The sequence below is a fragment of the Peromyscus eremicus genome, chromosome 13, assembly GCF_949786415.1.
Source record: "Peromyscus eremicus chromosome 13, PerEre_H2_v1, whole genome shotgun sequence".
Taxonomy (NCBI): domain Eukaryota; kingdom Metazoa; phylum Chordata; class Mammalia; order Rodentia; family Cricetidae; genus Peromyscus; species Peromyscus eremicus.
This window is the reverse complement of record NC_081429.1, coordinates 62,126,839-62,146,446: the sequence shown is the minus strand read 5'-3', so window position 1 is coordinate 62,146,446 and position 19,608 is coordinate 62,126,839. Positions and strand designations below refer to the sequence as shown.

Sequence of the window (19,608 nt, the reverse complement as noted above, 5' to 3'; positions counted from 1 at the left end):
TTTAAGATTCCTGCTACATAAATGAGTCTCATATTTCAAATAATACTTAAAATGGCAGCTTCTTTCCATTTCTAAATTCACATTCTGTCTGACTACAGCTTAAGAAGCATGAACCTGCACTATATTGGCTGGACCAGCCCCCATATTAAGGATTTACACAAATTATCACACTTAAACCTGGACAGAATTCCATTGGAAAAGGAGGCACAGAGCAGCTCCTGATGGGCCAGCTGTGGATGCAGTTGTTTTTGCAAGCTGAATGCTATAAGAAAATTTGTTTTCAAGACCAAGAAAGTTACTGCTCCCGGGGCAAAGGGAAATCAAATCCGTGCCTCCCAACTTAGAATCAGTGCTGTGAGTTTATTTGTGATTTAGCGAGTATACTTTTTGTTGTCCTACAATAATCTTTGACTCTCTCCACAGAACTGAGAGAAAGAACAAGCTGTGACACAACACAATGCCACAGAACGCTTTAATCCATTCCCACGTGGAAAGCCAAGTGTTCTCCCTACTCACTTCTTTAAGGGCTTGGGTGGAGAGGAACTGAGGAATGGCCAGCATGTTGTGACAGAACAGCTTTTGTTTTGTTTTGTTTTTTTTCAAGATCTGATTTATTTTAACTTCCTATTGCTTAAAACAGTCCGCTATTAGTTGCTTCCCACACTCTATCCAAGAACAGAGTGTCCACTCACTCCAAGATGTTCTTTCTTACCTTACAGCCAATTCAAAAATCTGTCTATAGAGTCCAATTGTGTGGCTCTAAGTACATTTTCTTTAATGGCACATCATATAACAGGTTTCATTTTTCCATTTTCTTTTTTAATTCCCTCACATAAGGACCATGAACATACTACTCTAGGCTCTTTCTCTTGTGAAATGTAAGTGGAAAAAAAAATAGTCAATAAATGATTCCTAATGATATTCTGCTATACTCAGATGTTGCCTAGCAGTTATTATCAGGCAGGCTTCACTCAGCAACAGATGGAAACAGATGCAGAGACTAACAGCCAAACCTTAGATGGACCTCAGGGAATCCTGGGAAATGGGGGGGGGATAGTGGGAGCCAGAGAGTCCAAGGACACCACAAGAAAATCCACAAAATCAACTAACCTGGGCTCCTATGGGCTCACAGAACCTGAGCTGACAACCAAAGGGCTTGCTTGGGGCCTTTGGCACATATGTTACAGTTGTGTAGCTTGGTCTTCTTGTAATACAGTGGAAGCAGGGTCTGTCTCTGACTCTGTTACCTGGTTTTGGGACCCTTTCCTCCTACTGGGTTGCCTCTTCCAACCTCAATAGGAGAGGATGTGCCTAGTCTTGTTGCAACTTGATATGCCATGGCTGACTGATAATGGGAGGCCTGCCCTTTTCTGAAGAGAAAAGAGGAGGAGGAGTGGATGGTAGGGGGAGTTTGTGGGGAGGGACTAGGAGGAGAGGAGTGAGGGAGGAAAGGAGGGGAAACTGTGATTGAGATGGAAAAAATCAATTAATTAATTAAAAAAGAATAACCCCCACACTCTTCAGCTACTGAAATGCCCTTCACTCCTCAAGTGCTGTTACTATTTACCTTCATTCCAGGATTTCCTGGAAAACCAGAAGAGCCAGGTATCCCAAGGGGACCCTATGAAAAAGAAACCAGTAAAGCAATCACATATTTTTAGTCAGTATACAATGATGTCATTTTTCTATTCTTTGGAGGGGGAATCTGTATTTTTAATAGATAGGAACAATCTGTACATCATAAAAAACAATGTGATTATATTACAAGTATCATCTAACATTGGTCTAAAGTAGTGCTCTAAGATGTATACAATGACATCAACCATAAGAATTGAATTTCCAGGGCTGAAGAGATGGTGCAGCAGCAAAGATCACTTGCTGCTTTTGCAGAAAACCTGGGTTAAGTTCCCAGCACCCACATGCAGCTCACAACTATCTAGATACCAGACTTGAATATGGTATATACACACACACTAGGCAAAATACTCCGACACATAAAATAAAATTAATAAATCTCATTCAGAAGTACACATTTCCTAATTGTACCACATAAAATTGATTAAGTCATAATTGAAACACCTGTCTCTTGAGAGGTGTGCCTTTGTTTGTCTGTGTTGAGTCACAAGGTCAGTTATTGAACAGCTATGTTTTGTAGCAAAATCTCATATTTCATTCTGTACAAATGAAACCCCAGAATCATCTGGATATGTCACTAGCGCATGTTGTTTAACACTTCAGCACATAGCTGAAGTGATCACTGTAAACCAGTTTAAAGGCTATGAGTTTGGGATACAGTGATAAATTACCACACTTCTTTGGAGAGTATGTTTTGATTCTTGGAGTTTTGAATTAATAAAATCCTTTCAAAGTATATTCCTTTTGTCCTATATTTCACTTCATTTTTTGAGTGACAAGGGGAAGAAAAATCCACAGGGTCAAGAATTTTGATTAATATATTTCTATTTCATCTGATACTACCCTATTATGTATATTTTATGAATAACTATCTTGATTGTAAATGGAACATTCCACCTTTCGAAAACTACGGTACCACCACTAAAGAACTAAAGAACCGCCAGGCGGTGGTGGTGCACGCCTTTAATCCCAGCACTCGGGAGCCAGAGGCAGGAGGATCTCTGTGAGTTCGAGGCCAGCCTGCTCTCCAAAGCGAGTTCTAGGAAAGGCGCAAAGCTACACAGAGAAACCCTGTCTTGAAAAAACAAAAAACAACAACAACAACAAAAAAGAACTAAAGAACCACTAAAAATTATGCAATTTGATAAAGATAACCATATATGAATCAATTTCTTTATAGCTCAGGAAAAAATAGATTGCTCATCTATTAGAAAGAATTGGTTTTGCTTTGCTTATAGAAGTATAATTTAAGAGATCTTGAAATAATAAATGTAGAGATTTGTATTGACTGCAATCCCCTTTTTTCCATAGGTACATTAATATCCTTTATACCTTTGGGTATCTCAACAGCTAACAAGTAAAGATTGAAGATATACACATGGGAGAACCACAAGTAAGGCAACATTGAGTGACATGTCATGTTTATCAAATTAGAGAACTATGACTTTGTCCTGATGAACATAGATTCAAAAATTCTAATAAAATACTTGCAAACAGAATACACACACACACACACACACACACACACACACACACACACCAGTTCCAGATAAATGTCATCATGTGCTAAACTCCTTAAACCAGAAAACCAATGTGTAATTGTACTTTTTTAGCTCACTAATATGTAATGGAACTTCACTGCCAATATAAGAGATTATTTTTACAATTTTACAGTCCCTTTCTGGAATTAAGCTTATGGTGCTTTCACATTCGGTCTTGATCACCTTCATCCATCTACAGCATCAACAACTGATGCTCTTTCTGGTAATATATGCCTACACTTAATGCCACAGAATTGTTTCTCAATACCTGTGATAGGAAAAAGACCAAGCATTCCTTAACATAATAAATGTAACTGTGAACTATTTATTACCTGCAAGCCAATTCAGCTCTTTCCTTAGTATTTCCCTGAGTTCATCATATTTTTTTCATTTACTCATTCTATAGATAGAACTACACACCTGCCATTTTATGTACCAATAACTCAAGATCTTATTTGATAATTATTCATTTTTAATTCTTTATTTACATCCTTCATGTATTGGAGGCTTAAGCAATCCTTCTCTATGCTCTATATTTCAAATTCACTCTACATTACATCATTGACAATAATATTCCACACCTATTTTAATTACTATATACAGTTTTCAAAAATAAGACCTATGCTTTTCAGGTTTTTATTCCAAGTGTCTAGAACACTTGTGTAATTGTATACACAAAAGTAAATAAAATAATATATGCATAAATACATAAATGTGAAAATATACAAATTAATAATGGATTATTTGATTAGTTAATATTAAAATAACACAACACACCATTGGTCCAGGTTTTCCAGGCATACCATGGGCACCTCGTTGTCCCTAATTTAAAAAGAGAGAGAGAGAGAATTAAAAGAGGGAATTGCATCTTCCACAGTGTTTCCTTATAATTCATTTGCTTCCCAAACAATTTCCCCTGAAAAATATTGAAAAAAATATTAAGGCTGACTGACAACAGGGGCCACTGAACTAATGGCAATAAAAGCATGAGTTTATTCAAGACAGAATATAGATAGATAGATAGATAGATAGATAGATAGATAGATAGATAGATACATAGATAGATAGATAGATAGATAGACAGATAGATAGATGCAATAAACATATTTATCCTGTATCAGTAAAAAACAAATAAACAATTAAAAGTCAAGATTAAAGAAAGAAAATGGATCCAAATGTTGGCTTTACTTAACTACATCACCTTGTGTCATGTAAACTCAGATCCAATGATAGTTTGGGCATCTTGTCTTTCTTACTGACCAGATTAACTCTGAGGACAAGTGCTTTTGCAAAATAAATAAACAAAATAAGAACACAGGAGGCACAAACAAAAATTAAGTTCAAATTAATTCTTTCAGGTTCAGAGAGATCCCTGTCAAGATGGAATATCACAGAAGGGTCCACTGAGTCATCTGGAATAACACCTGTTGAGGGCTGCAGTCAGACTCTCCCTAGAGACGCCAATGGCTCTTTCCATTGCTGCCCTTTCTTTGGTCATATCTACACAGGCTGATGATTCCCTGGGTATTTACTGAGGTCTTTGTTGTAATTGCAACACTATCCAGCTTCTTCTCTCAGAGTCTGCTTCCTTATTCATATTTCATAGGTATATTTTCTAATGTACTCCCTCATCAATTTCCCATATACAAGTCACAGTTTTCAAGCTATTGTCTAGGAAAACTGACCTAAGGCCCAAAGTCCACTGTTGTCAAATGTGCTACAAGACAATAGATGCAGGAGTAGACATTTAAGGCTGGAATCCTCACTGGACAGTCAGCATTGGATGGAGGGGATCATGCTCGGCTTGCTGTACAGAGGTAAGTGTTGGCTCCAACGTGAACTGAGACAGCATATAGAGTAGAGAAAAGGTCTGAGCATGCAATAGCTGTCCCAGGAATTTAGAAAGGCTTACTGGAGAATAGACCAAAAGGATGATGGTGACTGAACCTGGGGGAGGTGTGTTCTATGAATTCTCTCCACAGCTTTCAGAATGTTGGAGCACGCTGTCCAGTATTTCAAACTTGAAGTTTGTTTCAGAATAAAAATAATCCAACCATAAAGTTATATGTCCTGCTATTACTCTCAGTTAAAAATCATATCTACTAAGACCAAACTGAAAAGAGTTGAATATAGTTCTCAATAAATACATGATCCAGGTATACTTACAGGGGCACCCTGTGGCCCAAGTCTTCCTCTCTCTCCCGGCATTCCTCTTGGTCCCTACAAGTGACAAAGAAAAAAGTCTCCTGAGACATCTAACATGAGTTCTAGGCTGGTTTGATTTCACTGCATCATCCGATTTAGACATAATATAAATAAAAATAAAGAGATCTGTGAAATAAAATAATATAATGGATATAAAAAGCAGTGTTGAAAGGAGCGAATTAGGATGTGAAAATCTGTTCATCTATGGAGATGCATACCTGATACAAATAGATTCCACATAACATGGATTCAAAAGCTAAACAGACAAGGGTAATTTTTTATTACTGTGCTAAAAGAAAAGCAGTGGAATCCTGGAAGGGCCAACTTCCAAATGGAGAGCAGGATTCTCTTTGTTTGCTTTTCTATCAGCTACTTTTCAGAATTATTTACTAGCTGATATGTGGATTTCTATTTGAACATTTTCTTATTGTAATATGAAAAACAAAGAAATAAAGAATGTGAGGCTTACCAGAGGGCCCATGGCACCCATTGGACCAGTGGGGCCAGCTTCACCCTAAATCAAGGGAGAAAGCACATCACAGTGTGAGAAATCCAAACACGATTACCAAAACGCGGTTCCATAGGGGCGTGATATCAAAGGCACAGTTTCAGAAAGGACGTTTGCAAAGTGCACTTTCAAAGGAAGATCTCAGAGTTTGTTTTTACTAGGTCTTCTTAAAATTAAGTGAAAGTATAATTACCATAAAAATAAAGTCTGAAGCTGGAAATTTAAACAAGATTGATATAAACTATCACCTCTAGTCAGTGGGCACTTATATGTCCAATACATTCCAAATAATATTCACAATGCTGAAAGTAACCAGGCTACTTTCTTAGGAAATTTCCATGGATATATCTCATGGCATTTTCCTCTTAAGAAGTCCTTGATGTTTCTCTGCTATTTTCTCTACTTACAAAAATAAATCACTTTGGGAAAGAGAGAATGGGTAGAAAGAAGTTCTTGGAAAAGAGCAGAGTAACCAGGAAGCTGAGTCAGGGTTAGTGCTGTCCACGGCTGCTGCAGTGAGTCAGGGTCAGTGCTGTCCATGGCAGCTACAGTGAGTCAGGGTCAGTGCTGTCCACGGCAGTTACAGTGAGTCAGGGTCAGTGCTGTCCACGGCAGCTGCAGTGAGTCAGGGTCAGTGCTGTCCACTGCAGCTGCAGTGAGTCAGGGTCAGTGCTGTCCACAGCAGCTGTACTGCCGCAGTACGTCAGGGACCAAATACCTTGGCACCAGTTGCTCCAACTTCACCTTTGGGGCCTTCCAGACCTTTGTGTCCCTGCAAAGAGCAATGTGAATTTATGAATATTTCTAGCTCTCTTCCATCTTCAAAAGGACAAAAACACATTTACACACAGGACCATGTGGAGACAAGCATTACAGGTGAAATAGTTGCTCACTATTCTTCTAAAATTTCAATACTTTCTTGAAATGTATTAGAAGAAAAAAATAAGATTTCACAAATAATGTTCTCAGCTTAAAGCATTGATAATAAAATATGACTTCTTAGAAAGATAATCTACACTACAAAAACATGTAGTGACCCTAGACAGGTTACAAGGTTTACATAGTTTTTTGTTTTTTGTTTTTTGTTTTTTATGTATTCTTGGGTAGGGGTTGTCCTGGAACCTTTCCCCAACAGACATCAAAAAATAATGTTATTTGGTAACTCTTACAGCAACACACATTCTACTCATAATTTCAACTGCTCAAAAAGTGATTACCCAGTATACTACAACTGATATTGGCCTTTCTTTTTGATACATAATTCTGATGGAAGGTAGAATGGTGATACCTACATTCCAATACAGACATATATATAACATATGGCTGATGATAGATTACATTTGTGAGCACTGTATTTAATAGTTACTTATTCACTATCTCCGGTTTAAAAAACTTCTATCATCTTCCAAGTTGGACCCTTTTTTGACCTCGTGTACTCCATTTACCCACATCACTCATTGATGATTGTCTCTTTTTCTAAGTGTGCCCATTTACCAGTTGAGGTTGTAAATCAGACATTCTTCTTGCTCACCATGGCATCATTTCATGTAACACAGTATTTCTTCATAGACTCGAAGGGAAATTTATGGTAGCATAAGGGTTTCAGTAGTGCAGATGAATATTGCAATGATAAGTATAAGAACACTTGGCACAGGGAATTGCAAAGGTTTTGATTGAATTATCCCCAGGCCCCACTCAGTAAAACAGAGAATAAGACAACTTACTCTGTGACCTTTCAGGCCTGGGAGACCGGGAGCACCAGGGAAGCCTCGAGCACCCTGTCAGAGAGGTACGTAAGCACATTGTGGTCATTAATAAAAACAGAAAATGACTTCATATGCCTTTGCCCCAAGGAAACTGACACATCTTTTTCACCAACATATTAAAGTAAAGAACAGGATACTTTTTCTATAAAAATGTTACTAGGGTAATCAAACTAAAAAAACCCAAGCACATTGTTGGAAATGGAAGCGCAACATACAGAGGTGCCGATTAAAGAGTCAGCTGTTCATGTGGTGATGCTTAACTGTCTACTGACAAGGGACAAGAAAAAGAAACAATGAAATATTCCCATGAACATTTCATATTGTGAAATATTTTAATATGTGCAGTGTGTAGATTGACTAGGTCTGCAGAGGGAGGAAACTTCAGGAGAGGACCCTGGCGTTTCCCCATTTCCCCCTTATTATTTTGACTACATGAACTTAGTTTTTCATTGAATTCCCATTACCACTGCCACTGGAAGGTTCTATACCTGGATAGCATGAATGGGTGCCATCAAACAACTCTCAAATTTCAACTGTGGTCATTAATCATCCAATCCCTAGCACTTAGCCTTATGCTTGGTTAGTGAGCAATCAATAAATAATCATTAGCTTGACAACAGACTGAATTAGAGCTTCAATGCCTCAAAGCCCCGTCACTTTCACCAGCCCTTTCCAGAGGAATTTCCTTTGTTCCAGCACTTACATAAACGACAGAGTCCTTCCTCTCCACACACCATAGTCTATTCACTATTTACTAAACGAATGGATAATAACTCAATAAAAATTCAGTTGGTGAGATTAGAGCAGTGTTTTCTGTGACTTCTTGCAGAGAAAGTACCTTAGTGTTTTGAGAATATCACAGTAAAGATATACTAATCATCTGTGAAAAGATGAAGTGCCACTAATTCTTTTGTGGACACAACCATGCTAAGAAAATCTTTCATATCAAGAAGTCCCTTAAAGGTTTTTTACTGGCACCCTCCCTTTCACTGAGATACGTCTCCCATCATGCTGAACAAGCAACTTAGTGCACACCCATTCAAGCCTAAGGGGGAATAACTGAGCTGCTTTTTCAAATAATTAGTTGACTTCAGCTTTTATGATTGTGGGGAAATTCCCATGTGATTACATATTCTAGTATAACAAGGAAATGAACTAGATGTACTAAGGCTCATAAAGAATTCTCCCTTTGCTGACCCAGAGCTGTCATCACAGCACAAATGTATGCTGCAGCAGTGAGCTAGCCGAGTACATCTGCGCTGTGCTGGCAAGATCCCTCTCCTCCCTGTGGAGATACACGTTGTGAGTACATGCAGCGGGTGCGGAAGACCACAGGAGTCTCTAGCCTGAGCGGGTTGAAAGGACATCTGTCTGCATAGCTAAACCTCATGTCTTTGTCTGCACCTCTACCCCAGGCTGATAGGGGAGCAAAGGAAAGGAAGAGGAAGAGGGGGGGTTGGTTTCATAATTTAAACTAAGCAATCCTTAGAGCCCTATAAATCTCAGTTAAAGATCAACATTCCTCTGTTTGAAAAAAAAAAATCTCAGCAATGAACCTTATCAATTTTCAGAAAGTAGACAGAGTCATACAGTATTGGGTGGTTGTAATAAGGGTAGACACATTAGGAAATTACAGGAACTAAACGAAGGGGCTGGATTAAGTGAGGGGCTGTTGGGTGAGAGAAATACACTGGCGTGTTTGAGGAGGATTTTTGCTTACTTGGTTTCTAATTTTCTCCATTCTGTTCTAGCACACCCTAAAAGAAACTAAACAAAGCAACATGCAGATTTGGAGGCCATTCAAGGTCCCAGATCTTGAATTCCGGTGGAGTGGGTTGACACATATGTGTTCCTTGAATTAGTTAAGGAGGAATAAAACAGCTGTGTTAGGCAGCCTGGCAATGAATGCATCTTGTCCTGAGATTTTAGGGCCCAGGATACTAATAAAGGATTTCAGGCAACTTCAGGACTTGGGGAGCAGCCAAAGGAGCAGCCTGTCCACAGTTTAGTTCTCAGCTGATTAAAAACACACATAAGGTAACAAACTCAAGCTGTTATTTCAGGCAGATGGGCTGCTATACAATAAAAATATTTAGAGATCAACAGAACTCAGGTGTTATGAATTGTAAATGGGTCCCTCTGGTGACTTCTTAATTGTGGAAATGTTGAGTTTTGGGAGTATCCATGAGTATTATAATTATGATACAATTGTTTGGCTCCAGGGTTTCCATCTGGTGCCAATACAATTCTGAGAACTAGAATTCACTGTAATGCTGGCAAAAGTGTCCCTCCACATCTTGCATTTTGACAGAAGGGGACATCGCTTGGGTGTCTGCATTTACCTAGTGTCTAATGCATGTATGTACAATGAGCTGCAAGTTTCACGTTCTTTATTCAGTCTTTGAGTCATTAAACCAATAATTGTTAACTTACCGGTGACCCTGAAAACCCCACTTCGCCAGTATTGCCGTTTCTTCCAGGTTCACCCTTTACAGAAAAAAAGAGGGTGGGAAGCATGGAGAGATTAATTATTCTTCTCTGAGATTTCATGACAAATCGCAGATGAAAAGCCTGTAGCAAGTTTTTGTGTTATACTGCAAACAGTGTAAAAACAGAACCCAGGTTCTATTTCTGGTAACATTTAATCCTTCAGTTCAATTTATGGTGCTTCCATGAAGTTATCAGTGAGAATAAATGGATGCAAAGTAACATGTTCTGATCTAGTCATTTTCAGAACATCAAAATTTATGTGCAGAGGGCTGGGATACAGCTCAAAGTATAGACCCTATCTATTATGCACAATGCCCCAAGTTTGATCCCTAGCACAGCAAAAACTAAAATAAAATAAACATATGTTATATGTTCAGATTGAGTCGTCTTCCTAGACTTCTAAAGACAAACTTGTTTGTTTTCAAAGATAAATATTAATAAAAGTCCTGAAGAATTCAGTAGAGATAATATCTAGTAATTTAACACTCTCATAATAAAGAGACCTTTCAGATTTTGAAAAACTTTAACCTGTGTTCTCCAGTTTAGAGTGGATTTAATGAGAGCTGAAGAGATGAGGAAATGAAATGGGAATCAGGTCAGAATGCTTTCCCGACCACTGTAGCTCCTTGGTAGCCTCTTCCACACTCCAAAGCAATGTGCATTAGAAACTTACATCTTCTCCAGGCTTCCCAGGAGGTCCCTCTGGTCCACGGGCACCAATTGGACCCTAAGAAAAAAGCAAAGAATATTCATCTTCTCCTTCCAATGCTATTCAAATACTATTGAGACAATGAAAAAAGTATCAAATAGCATTACTAATGTTTTGATTTTTATCTGTGTGTCTCAGATCCTCTGCTTAACAATAGAAACATTGAAGTGCACAAATCTATGTATCCATACTTTCCACAACACTCAGACTCTAGGTTAAAATACTGTGACTTAGAAACATAGAATTTAAGTATAATCCATAGTACAGAGCCTCCAGGATTATCATTTCTTGTTATTGTGGCCTAGGAGAACAAATTCACACAACACTTCATAGAGGTAGAGCCCTGTGAAATGGGCTGACATGCTCACTCCACACTCACCATTGGTCCAGGCTCACCAGGCTCACCGGGAGGTCCTGCTGGCCCCACACCACCCTAAAATTGAAAACAAATGATAAATGAACCAAAGGAAAGAAGAATAGCAAGTTCCGTGTTTTTAGCAATGTGTAGTGTGGGGGTTGCTCTCGGTCACTGTCCAGATACAGAATTTCAGGTAAATTACTGAGTCTGAATATAATGGAGTTTCACAATCTAAAAAAATTAGATTAATATTAGGACTCAGTTTATTTATTATTTAGATAAATGAGTCTCTTAAAATTAAATAGCACTAGCACAGAATGGGTGCTCAGTCAATAGTAATCATCATCATCGTCATCATCATCATCATCATCTTCTTCCTCACCATTATCAACTACCTCTGTGTTCAGCAATGTAAAGAAATAAAATCCATACAGGTGATCACAACAATGTGATTACCTTGACTGAGCTAAAGATTTTTTTCTTTTGAATTATTCTTAGCTAATGCCCATTAGATCATTACAAAGAGTAAAATAGTTCTGAATCATAGTTTTACTAGCCTTTGATAGGTGTAGAGAGAAAGTATATAGTATTAGGATCTTCTAAAAGATTTCACAAAATAATCACCTGGGCCTTAATTTATAATAATACTAATTGGAAATTACCTTTTTTTAAATCTGACTGTAAAGCCTGAGAGTTGGCAATAATCAATTATGGAAATCATCATGACATAAGATGATGTTCCGTTAGTTTAGAACCAAATATGTGCGAATCCTAGTGCTAGAGGTCAGTCACATAAAGAAATCAGATGATGAAAATTGAGGGCCCTTAAGAAACTATGAGGACTAGGGAGACAGCTCAGTGGATTAAGCATTTGCTGTGCAGGCATAGGGAGGATGGAAGTGTGGGCCTCCAGCACACATGTAAAGGCTGGGCAGATAGATAGCCAGATCTAGGTAGACAGAGCCCGGCACAGGCCATCTCTGAAGCAAGCCAGCCAGATGACTGGACAAACTGGTGAGCTATCAGTTCAGCAAGAGACCCTGCCTGCAAGAGAGAGAGACTCTGCCTCAATAAATAAAGTAGAGAAAGATCAAAGAATCAATCTCTGGTGTACACACACACACACACACACACACACACACACACACACACGTTATCAAGAATCTTTGAAAAAAAGCTGCATATGTTTCTAAGTGGGTGAGGATTATTTGGTAGCTGTTATTCCAAATGATAACTATGCAATTTAATGGTCTGCCCAAAATAGTTATGAAACATGAACCTTACTTATGCTCTTTCTTTATGTTACAGTCTATAATTTATTTATACAAACACTTACTTGCTGTCCTTGTAAGCCTTGAGGTCCCCTTGGGCCAACAGGACCCTTAGAAACAAGTAGAAAAAAAGTTACTTTATATTCAAGTCATGTTATAATTATTTTTATTTATTTTTAGATTTATTTATTTTATTTTATATGTATGAGTGTTTTGCTCATGTGTGTGTGTCTGTGTGCCACATGCGTGCCTGTTGCTCTTGGAGGTCATAAGAGGGTATTGTATCCTCTGAAACTGGAGTTATGATAGCTGTGAGCCACTGTGAGGGTACTGAGAATCAAACCCCGGTTCTCTGCAAGAATAGGTGCTCTTAACAGCTGAGTGATCTCTTCAGCCCCTCAACTCATACTTTTAAAATGTTGAATGTGTTTTAGAACCTGGAAAGTGACAGTTGACTAGAGGGCCAGGCTGACATGACCTGGCTTTGCTCTTCTGGGAGGCGGATGGACTCAGAGAGATTAAATTTGAATGACATATGGGATGATTTCATTGTGTATCCTCTGTGCTGTAAAGAGAGATAAATACGCCTGTGCACACCCAATGTCTTTAGGACAAGGGTCCTCACATGTGCAAATGGGTGGCTCTGACAGAGCAGAACATCTGCAGAGGGAGAGACTTGGCATGTACGCAGTACTTACAGATAGCCTGTTTGGTGCTTTGGCTCTAGGGAGAGCTAGCTTAAATACCAAGCTAAGTTAACAGTTTACAAAACTAACAATATTAGCCAGATTATTTTCAATGTCAGTTTAAAATTATCTGGGAACTGAGTTTTCTGGAACATTTCTTTCTTCCACAACACGTATTAAAAGTATGAGCACAGGTTTCCCTCATCTAAACATGAAACGATTCCCCTGAAGAAAAGGGGTGTAGTGGGAAGCGAAAACTGAGGGAATTTTAATTCCATATGAGGACAACAGAAATTAATGTCAAATCTTATAAAGTAAAATCAGTTTTACTAAAATTAAGTTCGAGTAAAAGCTGCTAAATTAATTTTAGTTCAATCTCTATTCTATCTACTAAGGAGAAAAAGCACCTTTGAAAATGTGGAAGTTGAAAGATGGCCACTTGGGAGGAGAAAGACAGTGAGTAGGAAGTGTGGGAAATTCAAGAATGAATGTGATCAAATTGTGGACATGTATAAAGACAACATAAGGAAACCCATCACATGTACAATTAATATAAGATAATTAATTTTAAGTTAAAGAACTTTAAAAATAAAATTTTGATAAGATACTGGTGTAGATATATGTGTATTTTAAATTTGAATATATAAAACATTAGGTATCTCAGAAAGCTATCACAAAACAAGCACTGAACAGTGCCACCATAACTTAGAAGACATACAAACCGTATTTGAGGAAAGCTACAGCTGGCCTTCAAGGTGGGGAGAGGCATGGGTATCTACGAGGTGTGACTTTATTGTCTGAAAGTCCATTAACATGGGGCAATTTTGAATTATTATGATCAAAGGCTTGGGAGAAGTGGTGTGAAGAGTGTTAATTCTTTCCACGGGTCCGGAATCCTTCAAATAGCCATGTTAAGAATTCTCCCAAGAAGATGGAAAATTCAAGAGGCCAAAGATGAAAGAGGACCAGCCAGGGAAGCAGAGTTGTTGGAATAAAGGGTCAAAAGCATGTAAGGTCAGTAGGAACTCATAAAAATGGAAATGGTCAAGTATCTGTTTGAAAATTCTGCCAAGTTAATGTTTCTAATTGGCACAATAAAGCATAATAAATACACTCGTATTATAAAGAAACAGTTTTTGTTTGATGGTGGTAGTACTCATGTTCACAAAGGGTTGGCATGGTTATGACTGGAATATCCCTGAGTTTTAAACTTGCACACAGTAGGACTTGCTAAATAAGTTAAATGTATTGATAGGCATGTTTTAAAATATTTTTATTTTCTTTGTATTTATAAAGTATGTGTGTATGTATGTGTGAATGTTTGTGTGTGTATGTGTTTGTATTTGTGTCTCTGTGTGTTTATGTTTGTGTGTGCATGTGCGTGTGAATGTGTGTATGTGTGTCCGTGTATATATGTGTCTATGAGTGTATGTGTTTCTGTTTGTGTGTGCATATATGTGCATGTGTGTGCATGTGTGTGTATGTGTGTGTCAGTGTATGTGTGTCAGTGTGTGTGTGTGTTTCTGTGTATGTATGTTTTCCATGTGTGTTAGTATATATATCTGTGTGTGAGTGTGTTTCTCTCTCTCACTCTAGGTGTGTGTGTACGTGTCATAGTGTGCACATGTGGAAGTCGTAAGAGTCTATTCTCTCCTCCCATATGTTTCTTGGGGGAAAACAGCAGCTGCCTTCACCAGCTGAGTCACCTCGCTGGCTTACAATTTTATCTCACTAGCTCACTCAAGCTTCGCTGTTTATGTGTCTTTCGTTCAATATTTCATCAGTAAACTTCACGCTTACCACAGAGCCAGGCATGAGTCCTACTTGACTCCCCAGTCCAGATTTTTCATCCAACCCAGCCATCTGAGCTGAAAAGGGCTGTAAGGTAAAGTGTCGACATTATTTACACTGTAAAAGATGTGCACCAACACACTTTTAATAGTGAGCAATGTGCACACCCTGCCATTCTCCTGCAAGACCCTTCTAAGAGCCATTTTAAACACTGACTTTAAAACGTGGGGAAAAATTCAAGTTGCTTTTCAATGTGTGTGTGTGTGTGTGTGTGTGTGACGGGCTATTCTTCCCCCAGGATATTTTGTAAGTATTCTGTTCCAGAAAAACTGCTGCAACCGGGCAAAAGCACGGATCACCATGACGGGTTCTCGGTTGCCTGCTGAGGATTTGATGTCTTCATCTGACGGCCTCCCATCCCTGGAACATGCTAGTAACAGAACAAAGCTTAAAGGATGTATTTTAAATATTTACCCTAAAGATGCCAGATTCCATTTTAGATTGTTTTAAGAAAATAGTGTTTTTTATTCACTCATGGAAAATAACCTAAAAATTGCTTTTATGTAAGTTGACAAAATTGTTATAATCTTTCCAATAAATCTCTGATTATTCCAAAAATTGTAAACAGTCTTACTTATTCTCTGTGACCTTTAAAATACTCTGACAATTAAAGTTACTAAAATTGTTCATCTATTTCCTAGTAGTTTCATTAATTTCCAGATTTTAGTGGGAAAATATGTGTGTTGTCCAAAATATAAAGACAATTCCTTCTGCAATCAGTTGGTAAGCAAATGTATGAACAGTTGAAAAATAATAATCTCCAGACTCTACAAGGTCACTTTTACTATGCAATATACTCCTGAGTGCCATAAGCAGCCACCAAGAGTTCAACAGGGCAGGTAGAAAGAAGCCTTTTATTTGATTAAAGTAGGAAATTAAAATTTAAGAAATATTTTGATGCTGTTATGGTTTGATCTAGCTCCCCCAACACACCCTAAAGGCTTGTGCTAAAATCTCGGTCCCCAGTGCAATGTTCACAGGTGGAGTGTTGGGAAGGAACTGGGCCATGGAACTTCCCAATCAATGAATCATGCACTGATGCAGTTGTAAGTCAATAGCACTGTTGGGAGGTGGTAGAAACATTCAGAAGTGAGGTCTAGTTGGATAAAATTAGTCAAGTAACTGACGGCGTGCTTGGGGGAGCGGTGTCTTGTCCCAAACCCCTTCCTTTATTTGTTTTCTTCCTGGCTGTGGAGAACGGGGAAGAAGATAGAATGTTTGCTCTATCAATGTTTGGCCATGATGTTCTGCCCAGCACAGGCCCAGAAACAATGGAGCCAGCGCCCTGGATGGAAACTTCTCACACTGTAAACTAAAGCAAGTCCTCTCTCCTTTAAACTGCTTCTCACCAGTATCTGACATGGTGACAAAAATGTCTACCCCAAGAGCCTTACAACTTCCTGCTCTTTCCATTATCACAGATATGACATCCTCTCTCGGGAGAACACAGGTTTGGTTTTGTCAGTGCTTGGGGAGCCTGGAGAAAGGCAGGACAGACATGTATGTTCTTCAGTTCATTGTGTGAACAGTGCAGTGGTCTCTTGGCATCACTAGAAAAAAGCGAAGGTTTGGGAGTCTAGAACTATCGCAGGGAAAAAACAAATACTTTGATGCAAGCCTTTAGAAAATGATGCTTTTAATTTTCCAACAATTCACCGTAGATTTATAAGCTTCACTGTTGTTTATAGTAGGCCTGCATTCATTCCAAAGGTTTGGAGTGAAGCATCAACCTTTGAACTGAAACAGTCTTAACACCATAAGATTGAATTAATGATTTGTGTGTAACCTAATTGTTAGACTGACCAGAACACACAACTCACCCGGCTCATGCCATCAGGTCCTGGGTGAGAGGGATGTCCAGGAGGCCCTGGGGCACCTGGCTGACCAGGAACACCTGGCTCTCCATCAATTCCCTGAGGACCCCGAGGACCCTAGGAAAGAAAACCAGTGGGCATTAGAACCACTTTCAAATATGTACTTAGTAGAAAGCTAAGTGCACAGCATTTAGCAGATGGAAATCATGGTAATTACAGCAGACACTCTAAACACTGTCAGTTCCAGCATCAGTCAGGGTAAGAATTTCACTTGATGTGTTAAATCTCAGAATAATTAGAAAATCATGTCACCTCAGCAGCATTCTAGAATGAGTTTTACTTGATGAGATTTTCTTAAGTATATTTAATAAGCAGTTTCTAAATGTACCTGTCTGTCTTATAGTTAACTATGAATGTGCCTTCTTAGCCTGTTTTATCTTCTCCTAAAATATAAAGGCTCTTGGTAGAGTTTGTGGGTCTATTTCATCTCCCAAACTGCACGAGGCTTGCAGAATTTCTGGTGCAGAGCTGACATTTAATACTATGGATAACATTTGCACATTTCACTTTTCTTTACTTTAAGTCTGGCACATTTTCTTTTCCTTCCCACCCAAGTGGTCAACCAGATGGATGAGAAATCAGAGGCAAGGCACCGTGATCCAGCCAAGTCTAATTCTCAGAGACATGAACAAAGACCCTCATTGCCAAGCCCCACCCTCTTCCTAACCCACATTCTGAGGGAAGCTTGGGGAACAGCCACGTCCTCGGGTCTGGAAAAGCTCCATCTCCCAGCTTCATCATTCCCATTAGACGTGTGTGTGTGTGTGTGTGTGTGTGTGTGTGTGTGTGTGTGTGTGTGTGTAAAAGTCTTAAGCTCTGATAGAAAAAAAGAACAAAGAAGTCACAAGATAATTTCATTTTTATCACTAAGCATGGGGATTGAGGAAAGTGGTAAATTGACATTTAATGGTAAAAGGGCTTCTAATTCTTAGCCAAGAGAGCAGCCCTACCTGACCCACAATCAGCAATTCAAAAATGAACCAACAACGCAGGCCAGAAGGCTGGACAAGCTGAAGAAGCTGATTAATCATAATTTGCTATACTCAAACATCCATATCTTTCAGTAGTGAGCCAAATAACATTTATGTATTTGAATTGAGGTAGAAAAATTAGCCTCAAAAATCAAAGCATAATTTCTTGAAAAACATTCTTATATTTTAAAAATCAACCCCCTTCTTGCCCCTAGACCACTGGCAATTCACTACACTCTCTCTAATGCATAATCTGGCTTATTCTGCTGTTGTCTCAGGCTCCTGGGCTGATCTGAAGGCAGCCTACATTTTTATTGACTTCCGATCTTTTTTTTATTCTTCTGGAATTATCTCTAAATATCCCTGGTGTTAGTCTAACACAATTTAAGATTTAAGTTAATAAACATTTGTGAAAATTTTCTAAAACAGAGTGAACATAAGCAATTTAGTGAGAATAAGAAAAATATAATGTAGAAAGTTTACTGTTTAAAGACTAAAAATGAATTATAATTGGGAATCCATTAAGATACATTTTCTATTTCCAATTAAACAATCACATAATTTGTGTGTTAAGTTTCTATGTGTATCTAATGTTCTATGTATCACTCTTTTCTCCCATCCCCCAGAATACTCTGCAGATGGCCACTAGGTGGCGAACTTTAAACGTCCACATGAAAAAAAAAATAGCTGCACAATCCTCAAGAACTTACCCGCTGTGGGTTAGCAGTTTGATGCACAAACACAGGCACACATAAGCATGCACACAGGTACATTATGTACTGTTGCAGTTGTAATAACTGGTCCATGTTTCACTGTACATGATGATCCTTATAAATGTCATGTGCCATTTGTATTCAACATGCCGCTGAATGTCTGTCTCCAGATCAGTGGCCAGTTTGTCACTGTGAAGGGACCTGGATAACAATACACTCTAAACTGAAGACCTTTGGGAAGTGACCTGGATAACACACTAAACTGAGGACTTTTGATTAAAGAGTCATGGTGATCACTGACTTGATGGGTTTCTTTGTATCAGTACTTCTCAATCCAGCACAGTTTTGCCTGGATTTGGCAGCATCAAGACATTTTTATTTGTGACAGTTAGATGGGAGATGAAGGTTGCTCATGGCATCTGGCAGGTAGGGCTGACAACGATCCCACAAGGTAAGTCTAAAACTTCAATGGTGTTGAATTTGAGAAACCACACTACATTATGGTCTTCTGTATTGTTTGATAGTAATGGACACTGGAGATGGGAACTGGTACCTATGATTTTAACACCACTCCTTATTGTAACAGTAAAGACCTTCATCCAGAGAACATCTCAGATGAGTATTGTGTCCTGAATCAAAACCTTCTACCTATGGGTATTCGGTGGTATGTTTGTAGCTAGAAATTGGTGATGATAATTACACCAGGACAACCAGCAAACGTTACAAATCAAAGGGAGAAATTGACTAAAGAGTATGGATTGTCAATCTGTCCCCCCATGTCCCACCATGGCTAGTATTAACAGAGAAATGTATTTCACACTAAGAAGCCTCTCAGGGTTGCCCTATGCTCACATCAATAACTGCTCTCCATTCTTTTTATACCAAACACACAGACTCCCGTCTGACCAACATTCTTTACCGTGGGACTAAGATAGGAAACAAGCACCTACCTCATTAAAAAGGAAAAAAAGAAAAAAGGGTTGGAAATTTTAGATTCGTTGATTCCTAACCAATAATTCTGAAACTGTGA

General features: G+C 38.6%; 1 protein-coding gene across 1 annotated transcript in view; it reads right to left on the bottom strand.

The window, feature by feature from the left end:
- Window positions 1-19,608, bottom strand: part of Col5a2 (collagen type V alpha 2 chain) — a 162,742-nt gene that overhangs the window by 34,837 nt on the left and 108,297 nt on the right. The window contains exons 8-19 of the mRNA XM_059278138.1: window positions 16,841-16,951; window positions 14,970-15,047; window positions 12,549-12,593; window positions 11,234-11,287; window positions 10,819-10,872; window positions 10,089-10,142; window positions 7,614-7,667; window positions 6,608-6,661; window positions 5,851-5,895; window positions 5,343-5,396; window positions 3,954-3,998; window positions 1,568-1,621 (exon numbers count right to left, since the gene is read on the bottom strand). Of these exons, the coding sequence (XP_059134121.1) occupies window positions 1,568-1,621; window positions 3,954-3,998; window positions 5,343-5,396; window positions 5,851-5,895; window positions 6,608-6,661; window positions 7,614-7,667; window positions 10,089-10,142; window positions 10,819-10,872; window positions 11,234-11,287; window positions 12,549-12,593; window positions 14,970-15,047; window positions 16,841-16,951 (702 nt within the window). The remainder of the gene's footprint in view (window positions 1-1,567; window positions 1,622-3,953; window positions 3,999-5,342; window positions 5,397-5,850; window positions 5,896-6,607; window positions 6,662-7,613; window positions 7,668-10,088; window positions 10,143-10,818; window positions 10,873-11,233; window positions 11,288-12,548; window positions 12,594-14,969; window positions 15,048-16,840; window positions 16,952-19,608) is intronic.